General features: G+C 38.1%; 1 protein-coding gene across 5 annotated transcripts in view; it reads left to right on the top strand.

Annotated features, from left to right (window-relative positions):
* Positions 1-13,672, top strand: part of LOC126344887 (probable E3 ubiquitin-protein ligase MGRN1) — a 156,767-nt gene that overhangs the window by 10,053 nt on the left and 133,042 nt on the right. For all 5 annotated transcript variants that reach the window (XR_007565162.1, XM_050002057.1, XM_050002058.1 and 2 more), the window contains exons 5-6: positions 11,216-11,373; positions 11,769-11,903. Coding sequence is in view for 4 of the 5 variants with exons in the window: in XM_050002057.1 (XP_049858014.1) it covers positions 11,216-11,373; positions 11,769-11,903 (293 nt within the window). In the remaining variant the exon portion in view is untranslated. The remainder of the gene's footprint in view (positions 1-11,215; positions 11,374-11,768; positions 11,904-13,672) is intronic.

The raw sequence follows: 13,672 nt of genomic DNA, 5'->3' as shown, positions 1-13,672 counted from the left end.
TTTAATATTGTAGGGAAGTTGACGTAGAAATGAAATATTTTAGGATTAAAGGCGACCACTCACTGAAAAGCAGAAGCATCAAATTGTTGACAGGCACATGAAAAAGATAGAAAACATGCTAACTTCTGGAGTTATCCTTTGACTGGCTGGAGTAAAACACACACACATACGCACGCATGCGCACACACACAGATATGCTTCTACATGGTGCCAGCTAGATTAATGGTGCCAATGCTACTTTATAACAGGTGGACTGGTTGTGGTGAGAGTAGAGTAGAGTTGGGTGGGGTGGGTATAGGGACAGGGAAATAGGAGGCAGAGAATTGGACTGGGGTTGGAGGGCTATTGGCTCGAAGGGAGACATCCGGGAGGATTGCGGGACGGAGGGGAACAGAAATATGGGCTGGAATAATCTTAGCAGCCAGTAGTAAGCGGCACATGCTGAAGGCAGTTTGGGGATATGAATTGGAAGGGGGTGACAGGACAGAGGAAGGGGAAACTGTAGGGTGGAGGGTGTGGAGACAGCGGGTTACCTGAGATCGATGCCAGTACAGTTATGGGAGTGGAGGATGTGTTGTAAGAATAATTCCCATCTGCACAGTTTAGAGAAGCTAGTGGCGGAGGGGATCTAGTTGGCTTGGGTTGTGAAGCAGCCATTGAAACTGAGCATGTTGTGCCACAACATTGTCAGCTTTATTCCTGGGAAAAAAATGTTTTTTTTTATTAGTGTGAAACTGTCACTATCTGTCGTCGCCTTTAATTGGTTTTAGTAGTGTTACAGATGCATTTACTCAGTGGCATTTGTTGTTGTACTTGTTCCTAGATATGATAAGCAGACATCCATTTTGACACACTTCTCTTTCTAAGACAGCATTTTGTGTGTAGCATTTCTTGTTTGTAGTTATTATGTCATCTAATTAACAACAATGGGCTTTCCTTCTGGTTTAGAAACATACGGGCTCATAAATTTATGTATTATCAATGTGAAAAGGAACTAAAAACTGTGCAGTACATGGGAATGAAAGCAGTGCTTTATATGAGTGGAGAAATTTTCAATTTCATCCCCTTATAAATTTCAATACAAGAATGAAATATAAGATGATCAATAGGTATGTAATTGGTCCTGGTACAGCTATCCCTCAACTCTGAGCCTTGTTCAAATACTGCAATAAACTGCTATTCTTTGTATGGCAAAAAAAAAGATCCCAGGTAGTTCAAAGTGGTCTTAGTTTCACATGCCTACTGCAACTAATCACACATCATGATTTTGTTTACTTTTCTATGACAACATTACAGTTACAGATGACTTTGGCTTTTAAGCAGTACTAATGGTAGTCTTTTGTACCTCATACTTGAAAGCTGATACTCTAATTTCAGATATCTTGTTTCACCAAATGGAGTGTAGCCATGGTCCTATTGTAGGCAGTATGCCCTTGCCTTCTGAACTGACTTACCAGTTAGTTATAGAGAACTTTCAATTTAATGTAAATAATAGTGCAAGTTGAAATTTACCAGAAGTGAAGGAAGCAATTGCTGACAGAACAAATTGTAGGACCAACTGTGGATTGAAACCTGGACTTCAGGATTCATAGTCTGGCAGTTATCCATTATTGTTTTGAGAATCCAGTACCTTTAAGGAAAATTCGGATGAAAGTCTTACTTATTTTCCTTTTTTTTTTTAATGAGTAGGAGGAGGAATAGGAGGAGGAGGAGAAGAAGAAGAAGAAGAAGAAGAAGGCTATAGTAACTCCAAGCTCAAGTCTATATTTAATGCATCACGTCCTTTGTATTTATAAAATTACTAACATTTCAAAATCATGAAAATCAAAAGTTAATATTAACAATATTATGAGAAGGAAAGTTGCTATTTACCATATAGTGGAGATTCACCCAACAGATAAAGACTTGCAAACAATACACAATATATATGACTACGGTCAAATCAGCTTAATGTGACTTTATCCAAACAGACTCTGTTGGTGCGTAGGAACAAGGGCTTTCACCATTTCAGTGTGGATCTCAAAGTTTCAGATCCACAACTGACCTATTTTTATGACTGGCATCTGCTGTCAAAGAGACTTTCATACTTTGTCAGCAATGATAGTAATCTTCCTTGACATATGAAATGCACACAATACATCACTGTGTCACCACCTCTTAATTATGTTACCTGGATGGGGCTTCTGAGGCAGTCTACCAATTTTTATTAAAACATCCTGTACCTAGTAGGAGCTGGGACAGGATTCTTAGGGTTCAGTCTTGAGCACTACTCTCTTTGCAGTACTCTCTTCACATTTACCATAAATCAGATTGGTGCCATTGCAGAACCAAATTTATTGTTGGACTTGTCTGTCACTAACTCGTCTTCGTGCAACCCTTCAGAAGACATGGGTATGGGTCAGTGATCATGAGTATAGTTTCTGTCCACAAAATTTACAGCTACATCTGCATGAGTACTCTGCAAATCACACTTACATGCTTGGCCAAGGTTTCGTAGAACTTTATATCTTTGCCACTCCACTCGTGAATAGCACCTGTAAAAATAAACACCAAAATCTTTATTTAATATCCAGGATGGAAATTAATTATTTGTTACTCTTTTTGTTGTGCTTATGTGCGACACAACATCTGCACCATATGGTGAGTAGCAACTTTTCGCAATATAGTTAAATATTTTATGTAGAAACAAAGATTTATCATATTTTATTATAATGGTCATTTCTCCCTATATAGGTGGGAGTCTACAAATTATCATTGCATTCAGAGGAGAAAGTTGGGTGGCTGATGTTTTGTGGAAAGATCTCACCGCAACGGAAAAACTCCTTTGTTTTTTTTGCCAACTTTCTTATGTCCACGGCACTGTCTCCCCTAATGCAAATTGAGCAACCACTCTTTGAACTTTTTCAACGTCCTCTGTTAATCGTATTTGGAAAGGATCGTCTATCACTCAGCAGTATTCCAGAAGAGGGTGGATGAGTGTAGTGTAGACAGTGTCTTTATTAGATTTGTTGGATTTTCTAAGCATTCTACAGTAAAACAACAGTTTTTGATTCACCTTGCTCACAACATTTTCTCTGTGATGGTTCCAATTTAAGTTTTTCATAATCGTGATTTCTAAGTACTTGGTTGAATCAACAACCTTTAAATTTATGTGCTTTAAAGGATTTTTTTATTTACTATGTTGAGGAGCTCACACTTTTTTTGTTTATCATCATTGTGCCACTTTTCGTATCATAAAGGTATCTTGACTAAATAATTTTGCTTAATTTTGATCTTCTGATGACTTTACTAGAGAGTAAACAAAAGCACATCTGCAAACAATCTAAGAGGTCTGCTCAGATTGTCTCCTGAATTGTTTATATAGATTAGAACCAGCAGAGAGCCCATAACATTTATTTGGGGAACTCCAGATATCACTTCTGTTTCACTAGATGCCTTATTGTCCGTTACTGCAGACTATGGCCTTACTGACAAGAAATCCAACCCTACACCTGGGACAATTCATCATAGCCACACAATTTTATTAGAAGCTGGTTGTGAGGAATGAAGCCAAAAACATTCTGGGAATCTAGAAGTACAGAATCAACTTGAGATACCCTGTTGATAATGTTTATTACTTCTTGTGAATGAAGAGCCAGTTATGTTTTACAAGAATGATGTTTTATGAATCTGTTCTGACTATATGTCAATAGATCATTTTCTTTGAAGTATTTCATATTGTTCAGAGCATATGTTCCAAAATCCTACTGCAAATTGACGTCAGTTATATGAATCTATAATTCAGCACTTTATTTCTATTTCCTTCCAAGTGCATCAATACGACCTGTGCAACTACTTAGTTTTTAGGTGTAGAGCTTTTGTTGAGCAAGTGGTTATGTGTTACTGCTAAAAATGGAGCTATATCATTAGCATACTCCAGAAAGCACTTAATTGGCATACAGTCTGGATGTTATGGTATTTAGTCTCACTGTGACTATCTTGTGGCCACTAATCCCTGCATCCATTATGACTCATTACTCATGATTGCTTGTTGTTAACCGGCTAAATATCTCATTACCATCATTCACACTTTCTGTGGGATCCTGAACTAATGGCTCAGAATAATGTTCATATAATTTCAGATGATGTTTTATTCCTACCATCTACATGCATTTTCACCAACATACCAAGGGTGGATTGAAGCTGTTAGCAACTGTCACTGCATGTTTCGGTACCTATTTGAAATAAGACCCAATTTTCTTTTAATATTTCAATTACAACAACATCTAGTTGGGAGGCTTGGTGATAGGAACTCTCAGTCATGCACTTCTACAGACCTCAGTCCACCTACCTACAGGATGACCAATGTGTATAAATTAAACTCCCTATGGCTCCTTAGAAATGTTTTTAGGGAGCAGTCTGTGCAGGTTTAGTAAAATTTTGCCGGTAACGTACAGGTCAGCAGTGCCTTCTCTTTTAGGTGTACAAGATCCTGTGCACCACAGTTGAGTCCACCTATCGACTGCAGCTTTCCACATGAGTCTCCTTGTGGAATCTGGTATTCCACTAGTAAAGAGAAAATTCCAACAACTCTTAAATTATGTTCTTAGGATTTATTATAGACTAGAATATCACTGTTATGTACACTTCTCTGGATCCTCAACATCTTTATTTGTTTGAATCATTTGAAAACAGTGAGAACAGTAACAATAATAGTAAAAAGACATTCATTGGGAGCTCTTTTTCCTCTCACAATAACTAGTCTCTCTACCACACCAATGCAGCTCTCATCATGGTGTATTTCTCAACATATAATATGAGTGGGCCTCCAGCTTGGCATTAAGGTTCTCATAAATCCTAATAATCACCACTATAGTTTCTGTTGAGTCCTCTGTGGCTGTGCAATCTTTAGCCTGATATATAGTGCTCTCTCCAAGGATGATGAGAAAGTCAGCTATGCATTTATTGATACAAATGTTTGAGAAAAACACTGCCTTTTCACGGTATGCAGCGTGCAAGTGAAATTAGTGATAGCACAAAGCGCTCTTACACGCATAAAACTTCAGTCTGTTGAAAACATTCTCCAGTGCATTGACTCTTGAAGGTGACTGAAAATTACTCTCTTATTCATCTATCGGTGTCCACCATTTCCAAACTTTTTATGACCTTGACAGTGCTGCAACCTCCATGCTATTCCCCTGGACACTGAACCATTTAGACATTTCTGACAATGGTTGATCTGGTACATTAGGTAAGGAAGCCTCCTTGATGGACCTTTTGCCAACAAATCCCAAAAGCCAACTTATGGACACATATCAAACAGTGTATCTTACAAAAATGGGAAAAATAATTTGTGATCAACATCTGACTCAAAAAGCTTCTAATGATAAAAACTTCTAACATTGAAATGGAAGATGGCACTTTTCTCCTCACAAACAGAAGATGTAATCTTATGTGAAATCCCAATTGATTATACTTGCCTCACATATGACTACATTCTGTGGCAAGAGATCCTTCCTCAGCACACCTGAGGAGTGACACTGATAGTCACCACATTGCATACCCATGTGCAGACTCACCTGAGGTACAGCGCACTTTATATCTTTATGAGATACTACTACAGGTTCTAGTTGATAGTGTGGGAAAGTAGATATTACTCCTTGATTTAATACTCTCATTTTTATAGTTGACTTACGGGGTGTAGTTGGGAAGGGGATCACTCCTGCTGCTTATTTTAGCCCGTGGATGGTCCCGATATAACTCTACCCAGGCCCAGACATAAACTCCAAATCTTACCTCCCAATACTTGAAATTTATTTATCCCTTATTTGTCCTTATCACTGATAATACACTTGTTGGTCACTGTCTGCACCCATCCAGCCCTTTCCCTGTTCCCATTCCAGCATTACACAGCTGTCATTCCACCACCACACCCATTCTTTTTGTTTCTCTTCTTTTCCACTACTACTCCCCTCTCCCTCCCCACCTCTCTGCTGCCCACAGCCTAAACTGCAGCACTTCGCTGTCTGCCACCCCCACCATACTATCCCTCCTCTTCCATGCTTCAGCATCCTCCTTACCCCCACCCAGTCACAGCTCCCATCATGCACTGGTGCTGCTGCTCGCAGTGTGGTTTTTAGTTGCCTGAGACTGCAGTCGTGTGTGTGAGTTGCATTTGCTTGAGAGAGAGAGAGAGAGAGAGAGAGAGAGAGAGAGAGAGAGAGAGAGAGTATTGTTGACAAAGGCCTTAATGGCTGAAAGATATAATTGTGAGTGTTGTCTTTTTGCTGTGCCTATCTGCGACTCAGCATCTGTGCTATATGATGAGTAGCAACTTTGCTTCTCATAAAATTGTTACATTCTATCCTGGATTTTCCATTGTTTGAAGAACTTGTTCCATTCTTTTGGTGTCCTTTCCAGGTATCGCTACATAGGGGGTAGTGGTGGGGTATGTATTCCACACCAGCTCTTACGCTAGATTAATCTTTATCTTCTCTACCTTCATCTGTGCATGTTTTATGTCCTATTTATAAGTACCCTCAATCCACTGTTCTCAGTAAGTCATTTCTTGTGACAGTGTCACAGCTCTAGGTGCAACTGTCTCTACACTTCTCATAAAACTCTCTTATTGGTTAATTGATTACGAGGATAAAAAGACTAATAGGTTGAGTCTTGAAAACCCCAATCATCATCATCATCATCATCACTGTGCAGATGACAACAATAATTATGCATATAGTGATTTCCATCATGCTCATGACACTGCAGTATACAGAAAAATGCTGCTAGTGCATACCTTCTGTCTACTCCAGCTAACAGTCTTAAGTTAGTACATTTGACAGGTGATATAGTTGTAAAGGTGTTACGTGTTTGTGGTTGAGCAGCACAGTTCTTGTTTAGTCTCGCATGGAAACAGTATTGGCCAGGTTTTACCTTTTGATGTGATTACAAAAAAAGTTGAATATCAGGTTTTCCTGAAAGAACAAAAAAATGCTTGTTCACTGTCTTTGTACTTCTTATATAAGAAGCACAACAGCTAACAAACGTAGATGGTGTAGACAATTTTTGTGAGCTAATGATTTGCTGCTTTTCTCATAAAAGTAGTAATTTAGGAACTTAATCTCTTCTCCAATTTTTAGTCTGGTTGTGTGATTTCTAGGTCTGTTTTGCTGGTCATAAAGTTTTGCTTATCACATTGAAAAAATGAAGTTATGCAATTAATTTTTTGTTTTTGCTGGTATATAGTGAAATTTCTGTGACACAGTAGCACACCATGCTACTAGAGGAACCAGAAAATAAAAAAAAGCCTTATCCAAAAAAGGAGTTGTGACAGTATTTGTTTCCTTTCTTCTTTTTCTTTTAGTGTTCAACCCTGAGATTGGTTTGCAGCAGAGCGCCATTCCTCTCTTCTGTCTGCTTTCCTCTTCATTTCCACATATGTGTTACATCCAACGTCATTCATGATCTGTTGCATGTATGATATCCTTGGTCGCCCCCACCGATTCCTTCCCTCAATAACTCCTTCTGCTATTGTTCCAATGATATTGTTGTGTCGTAGGATGTGCCCTACAAGTTTGTCTCTTCTTGTTTGGATGTGCCTCCACAGAGATCTGGTTTCCTGTACTCTTCTAAGCACCTCTTCATTTGTTACTTTGTCTGTCCAGCTGATCTTCATCATCCTTCTATAGCACCACATCTCCAGGGCCTCTAGCCGTCTTCTCTCTGCTCTTCCAACTGTCCAAGTTTCACATCCATATAGGGCCACACTCCAAACGAAGTCTTTCATGATGCGTTTCCTTATTTTCAGACTGATGTTGTTGCTGGTGAGTAAGTTCCTTCTCTGATTAAATGCAATTTTGGCCTTTTGTATTCTGGTCGCAATTTCTTTCCGGCTTCTACCATCCCTTGTGATTTTGCTTCCCAGGTAAGTAAATTCCTGTATCACTTCCAGCTCCTCTCTTCCAATTCTAATTCTCGGAGGTTCATATTCTGCTCCTGTACTGCATACCATCACTTTAGTCTTTTTCTTGTTTATTCTCATTCCATACTGATTGTATAGAATTTTTTCCTTTGTTCTGAGGACTTCCTCTAGATCTTCTTCTGTCTCCGTGACTATAGCAATATCATCTGCATAACGTACCGTGTCTATCTTCTGCCCATTAATTTTGATCCCCACCTCAGTAGTTTCTCGAACTTGGTCTATAGCTTCCTGGATGTAAGCATTGAATATAAGAGGAGAGAGAGCACATCCTTGTCTTACCCCTTTTCTAATATTTGCTTGTTGTTCCTGGTGACAGTTCCTAATCACTGCCACCTCATTCTTATAGAAACTGAGTATCACGCGGATGTCTTTGTACTTTATTCCAATTTTCCTCAGCACTCTGAACATCTCTTGCCAGATAACGTTATCAAATGTCTTTTCCATGTCTATAAAGGCAATATAAATTGGTTTATTTTTCTGTAATTGCTTTTCGATAATGAGTCTTAGTGCCAGAATCGCCTCTCTTGTTCCCAATCCCCTTCTGAAACCAAACTGATCTTCACTCAGCATATCTTCCACCTTCTCTTCAATTCTCTTCAGAACTATTTTTATGAGAATTTTTGATGCATGTGATATTAGGCTAAGAGTTCGGTGCTGTTCACATTTTGTAGCTGCTGCCTTCTTTGGTATAGGAACAATGATACATTTCTGGAAGTCTGTCGGTATCTCTCCTGTGTTATAGATGGACCTAATAAGTTTAAGCAGCATCATTTTCATGCCGTCACCAGCATTCTTTATTAGTTCTGCAGGGATGTCATCAATACCCGTTGCTTTGTTGTCCTGTAGTTCTTTTAGAGCTCTGTCAAATTCTTCTTGCAGAATGTCATCTCCCTTGTCATCTTCGTCTACTTCCTCTTCTCTTCCTATTAATTCCTCCGAAAGAGGTGTTCCAGCATACAACTCCTCTATGTATTCTTTCCATCTCTTCAGCATGTCTTCACAAAACAGCATTTTCCCCTCTTTATTTTCTATTGTGCCTGAGAGTACTGTTTTACGTTTGTTAAAAAAAAATTGATTTGCTGTTCTGTAGGCTAAATCAGTTCTTCCGTTTTGCATATTTTCTTCTACTTTCCTGCACATTTCTCCAAGAAAATTTTCTTTTGCTTTCCTAGCTTCTCTATTAACTAAATTCCTTAGTCTTCTGTATTCAGCTTTTCCTTGTTCCTCAGTTGCATTTTTGTATAATCTTCTGTTTTCTATAAGCTCAATAATATCTGCTGTAATCCATTTCCTCTTGTTTTTGGGTTCAGTTCTTCCAACTATCTTTTCTGCTGCTTTGTATATACCAGATTTAATCTAATTCCAGTCTTCATTTACTCCACCATGTTGAAAATTTTTAATTAGGTTGTCTGTTTCATGAGCATAGTGCTTTGCCAGTCCCTCAGTTTTCAGTTTTTCTAGTTCCCATTTAAGTTTTACTGGCTTCTTCTTCAAATGTTTGAATCTCAGTGAACTTTTCATCATGACCAGGTTATGATCGCTGCCTATGTCTGCAGATGGATAGCTCCTGCAATCTTTTATCTGGTTCCTAAAACGTGCTTTCACTAGAATGTAGTCAATCTGTTGTCTCCTCAGGTCTCCAGGGGCCTTCCATGTATATCTTCTTCGTTTGTGGTGTTGGAAAAGTGTGTTTGCAACAACTAATTGGTGATTTGAGCAGAACTCGATCAGTCGATCACCTCTTTCATTTCTTCTTCCAAGTCCATATTTGCCATCAATTCCTTCCTCCGGGTCTTCACCCACAATCGCGTTCCAGTCCCCCATGGCAATCAGGTTTTCATCTCCCTTAACATTTCTCATCGCATCACTTATTTCTTCGTATATTTTGTCAATGACTGCATCTTCTTCTTTGGATGTTGGCATGTATATTTGTATTATCACAGTGTCCTTTGGTTTAGTTTCAAGTTTGACTAGTATTATTCGAGAGCTATATTGCACATATCCCTTGACACGTGAGCCATAGTTTTTCCTCAAAATTATTCCAACTCCTCCCATTCGCGGTCTATCTTGGTCAGTTCCAGTGTGAATGACTCTGTATTCTCCAGACCAGAAATCACCTGGTTGGAGCCATCTCATCTCCGATATGCCCAGGATATCGATTTCCAGTCGCTCCATTTCAAGTTTTACATTTTCTAGCTTGCTACACTGAAGCAGTGTTCTCACATTCCAAGTGGCTATGTTAAAATTGGGATTCATTTCCTTCACGTTGTCTATATCTTTTGCAGTCCCCACCCGGAGATCCGATTGGGGGACTATTTTATCTCCGGAAAATTTTACAGAAGATACTGACATGGTTTACTGCTGATACTTGGGATAACCGTAGTTCTTTAATGTGGTGGTTTCCCGTTGCCTTCCACATCCTATGCCGTTGACCATCAGCTGGTTCTTCCGCCTTTGGAAATGATTTCTCATTTCCAGGGCAAGAGGGTGCCCTGTTCAGCAGATGCTGGGGTGATGACTTATCCCGGTCATCCTTCGGTCCCTGTCTACGTTAGCCATCATATGAAGTGATGTTGCCCACTCTCTACCGCTTGGAGGTGTAGATCAGGAGTTTCCCTTCATCGGGTCTAGGACCTTAATGGCATTTCCTAGTCCCCTCCAGTACTTTAGAGAGTTTTGTTTCCTTAACAAACTGAAAACTATTTAATTACCATTTTTAACAGTCAACACAGTAATAGTGATAGCGTACCTCTTGGGGAGGGGGGTACAACAACAACATGTATAATGATTACTAGTTACTCTGGTTATGGAATGTAAATATCTTTAAGATTGCTAATTGCTAGGCATACTCAAAGCAAACATTGAACTACGTTAATGTCAGCAAGAAAATGTAAGTTCTTGGGAGTTTAAAAGAAGCAGACTGAGATGCTATTAGTGGGAAGAATGATTGATTCATACTCACACTGCCAGGGATAAAAATGGTGTATCTGACTATATTAACTCACTGTTGCATTAGAGCAAAATAACTCTTTTCAAAATGTGTATATTATTATTTTCTTCTTAGCACTCATAATTTTAATATGTTGTATTTTGGTAGACATGGAGTTCCAGTGCCATTTTAGTAAGTTGAAAGGAATCATTCCAAATATTCACTAAGAGTTGTGTCCTTTCTGTGACATTTGTATTTAGAAGATAGCCAGGAATGTTATGTTATTGCACCCTGACTAACATTTCTCCTAAAATTTTGTTTTACAGAACCACATCAGTCACACACGACAATAGCTGTTGTAGATCACCATTCAGATGGCACATATGTTTTGAAAGCACTAAAGCAAAAGCTGTATGTTGATGGCCTGTGTTACCTATTGCAAGAAATATATGGAATTGAAAACAAAAATAATGACACTGCAAAGGTCTGTATCATTGTTCACTGCTCAACTACAAGAATAAAATTATCTTTTTAAGATTATATACAAAGTGTGAAAAGAGGTTTTGATTTAAAAATTATACACACAGTTCATTATATCATATTTAATGTATACCAAAGAAATAAGTTTATTGCAAATACCTGATAAGATTACCAACTAGCAAATAGTAGTAAGTAGTTTACTAATAGCAGTTAATAGTGGATGCTATGGAACACCACAATTAGACTTTTAATAAAATATGCAATAGGAAGTATTTGTGTCACTGTTTAGAAGGCAATAGATAATTCTTTTTATGTTAAGCTTTTTCTTTTTTTTTGGGGGGGGGGGGGGGGGCACTTAATACACTGTAATTTCATGTAAGTGGCACTTTCTTCTTTCAGGCAGCTGGAGATGAAGACACAGAAGATAATGGATCTGAATGTGTAATATGTATGTGCGATGTTAGAGACACTTTAATCTTACCTTGTAGACATTTATGTCTTTGTAACTCTTGTGCAGATTCTCTTCGCTATCAGGTAAGTGCCCTCATACTTTGAATCAAGCCCAGAATTCATGAGATATTCCCTTCCAGCGAGTGCTTCCCTCCTCAAGTGTACTCGTGGTCTTGCCACAGCCATACTGGCCAACTACAAGGGCGTGTGTAGTCACTACACGTAAAAGGTGTAAGATATAAATAACTAAAACCTTGATTTTTATTTAGTTATTTGTCTCAATGAGGCAAATCAATGAGATATTTAAATACTTACATTAGATTTATTTCACTTGGTATTGACAAGTTCTGAATTATCGATTTCACTCTGCATTGTAGTGAAACAAAGTTGATGCTCCAATGACGCATTGATCACTGCATTAGGCTGAAGAGATTTACTTGACTTATTCGATGAAAATGTACTTGCACAAATATATGTTGGTCCAAAAAAATATTGTATTGTAAGAGCAAAGTTTGCGCGTTTCAGTTAGCGATATTTTGGCATGACCAAAACTGCAACATCTCTTTCTATTATCAATAGCATGAATGGGTCATTTTGTAAACTACACACTTCTTGAAGCTCACTTTTAACAATTCCAAGACTGGTTTTCACTGAATTGTTAACGAAAATGATACCCTGCTGTAGAAATTTAAAATGTTTAAAGTGACTATGAAATTCGTTGGAGACATAATCAATAATGAAAGTGAATCTTGAAACTTTTTCTTCCATGTGTTCTCATTTCAGTTCAGAGTAACTTGGAAAATTGTAAATATTTTCCTTGTTTAGATGAAAATTAAATTGTGTAAGTTTCCATTAATATCTATAAACATATCAGAAACAGTGCTTTCTTTTCCTCTGCAAATGCAAATTCAAATTATTAGATAACTTGTAAAATCTGTTAAAAATGCCAAGCTAATAAAAGAAAAGTGAAATCTGCTGCTTATTTTCAAATTTCTAAGTATCTGATTTTACTTCTTCATTCAAAAAGTAGAAAAGCTCTTTTCTCTAGGTGCAAATAGTGAGCTGAACATGTTTGCGTGGTCAACCAACAAACTTTTGAATGACGAAGTATGTCTTCATAATCTGTGCCAACTTCTTTCACAAAGTGTTTAAATTTTGTTGAGATAGTGATTGATTTTCTTCGCATATTGTATTGGTAATTTTTGTCACTTCTTTCACTACGGCAAGTGTTCAGACACTTTTTGCACATAATGTGCCCAGATGAATAATGTATTGAAAAGTTAAACAATTTATTCAGTTTTTTCTTAATTTACCAGTGAATCGTCTTAACTATGACCACAGCTGGTGCAGCATTGGCACAAATTGCAGAGCATTTTTTAAAACTATTAATTTTGTTAACAAACTTTGTAACAGTGTTAAAATTTCCAGTTCACTGTATGAAATACTACTACCAGCCACAAGTGTTTCTTAAATTATTTTATTGTACTGTCAGTACACTATATGATCAAAAATATCTAGACACTCCCAAAAACATACGTTTTTCATATTAGGTGCTTTGTGCTGTCACTTACTGCCAGGTACTCCATATCAGTGACCTCAGTAGTCATTAGTAAACACGAGAGAGCAGAATGGGGCACTTTGTGGAACTCACAGACTTCAAACATGGTCAGGTGATTGGGTGCCACTTGTCATATGTCTGTACGCGAGATTTACACACTCCTAGACATCCCTACATCCACTGTTTCTGATGTGATAGTGAAGTGGAAATGTGAAGGGACACAAACAGCACAAAAGTGTATAGGCCGACCTCGTCTGTTGACTGACAGAGACCACTGACAATTGAAGAGTGTCGT

Source organism: Schistocerca gregaria, chromosome 1, assembly GCF_023897955.1.
Source record: "Schistocerca gregaria isolate iqSchGreg1 chromosome 1, iqSchGreg1.2, whole genome shotgun sequence".
NCBI lineage: Eukaryota > Metazoa > Arthropoda > Insecta > Orthoptera > Acrididae > Schistocerca > Schistocerca gregaria.
The sequence above is the reverse complement of the archived record's forward strand: the minus strand, read 5'-3'. Positions and strand labels throughout refer to the sequence as shown.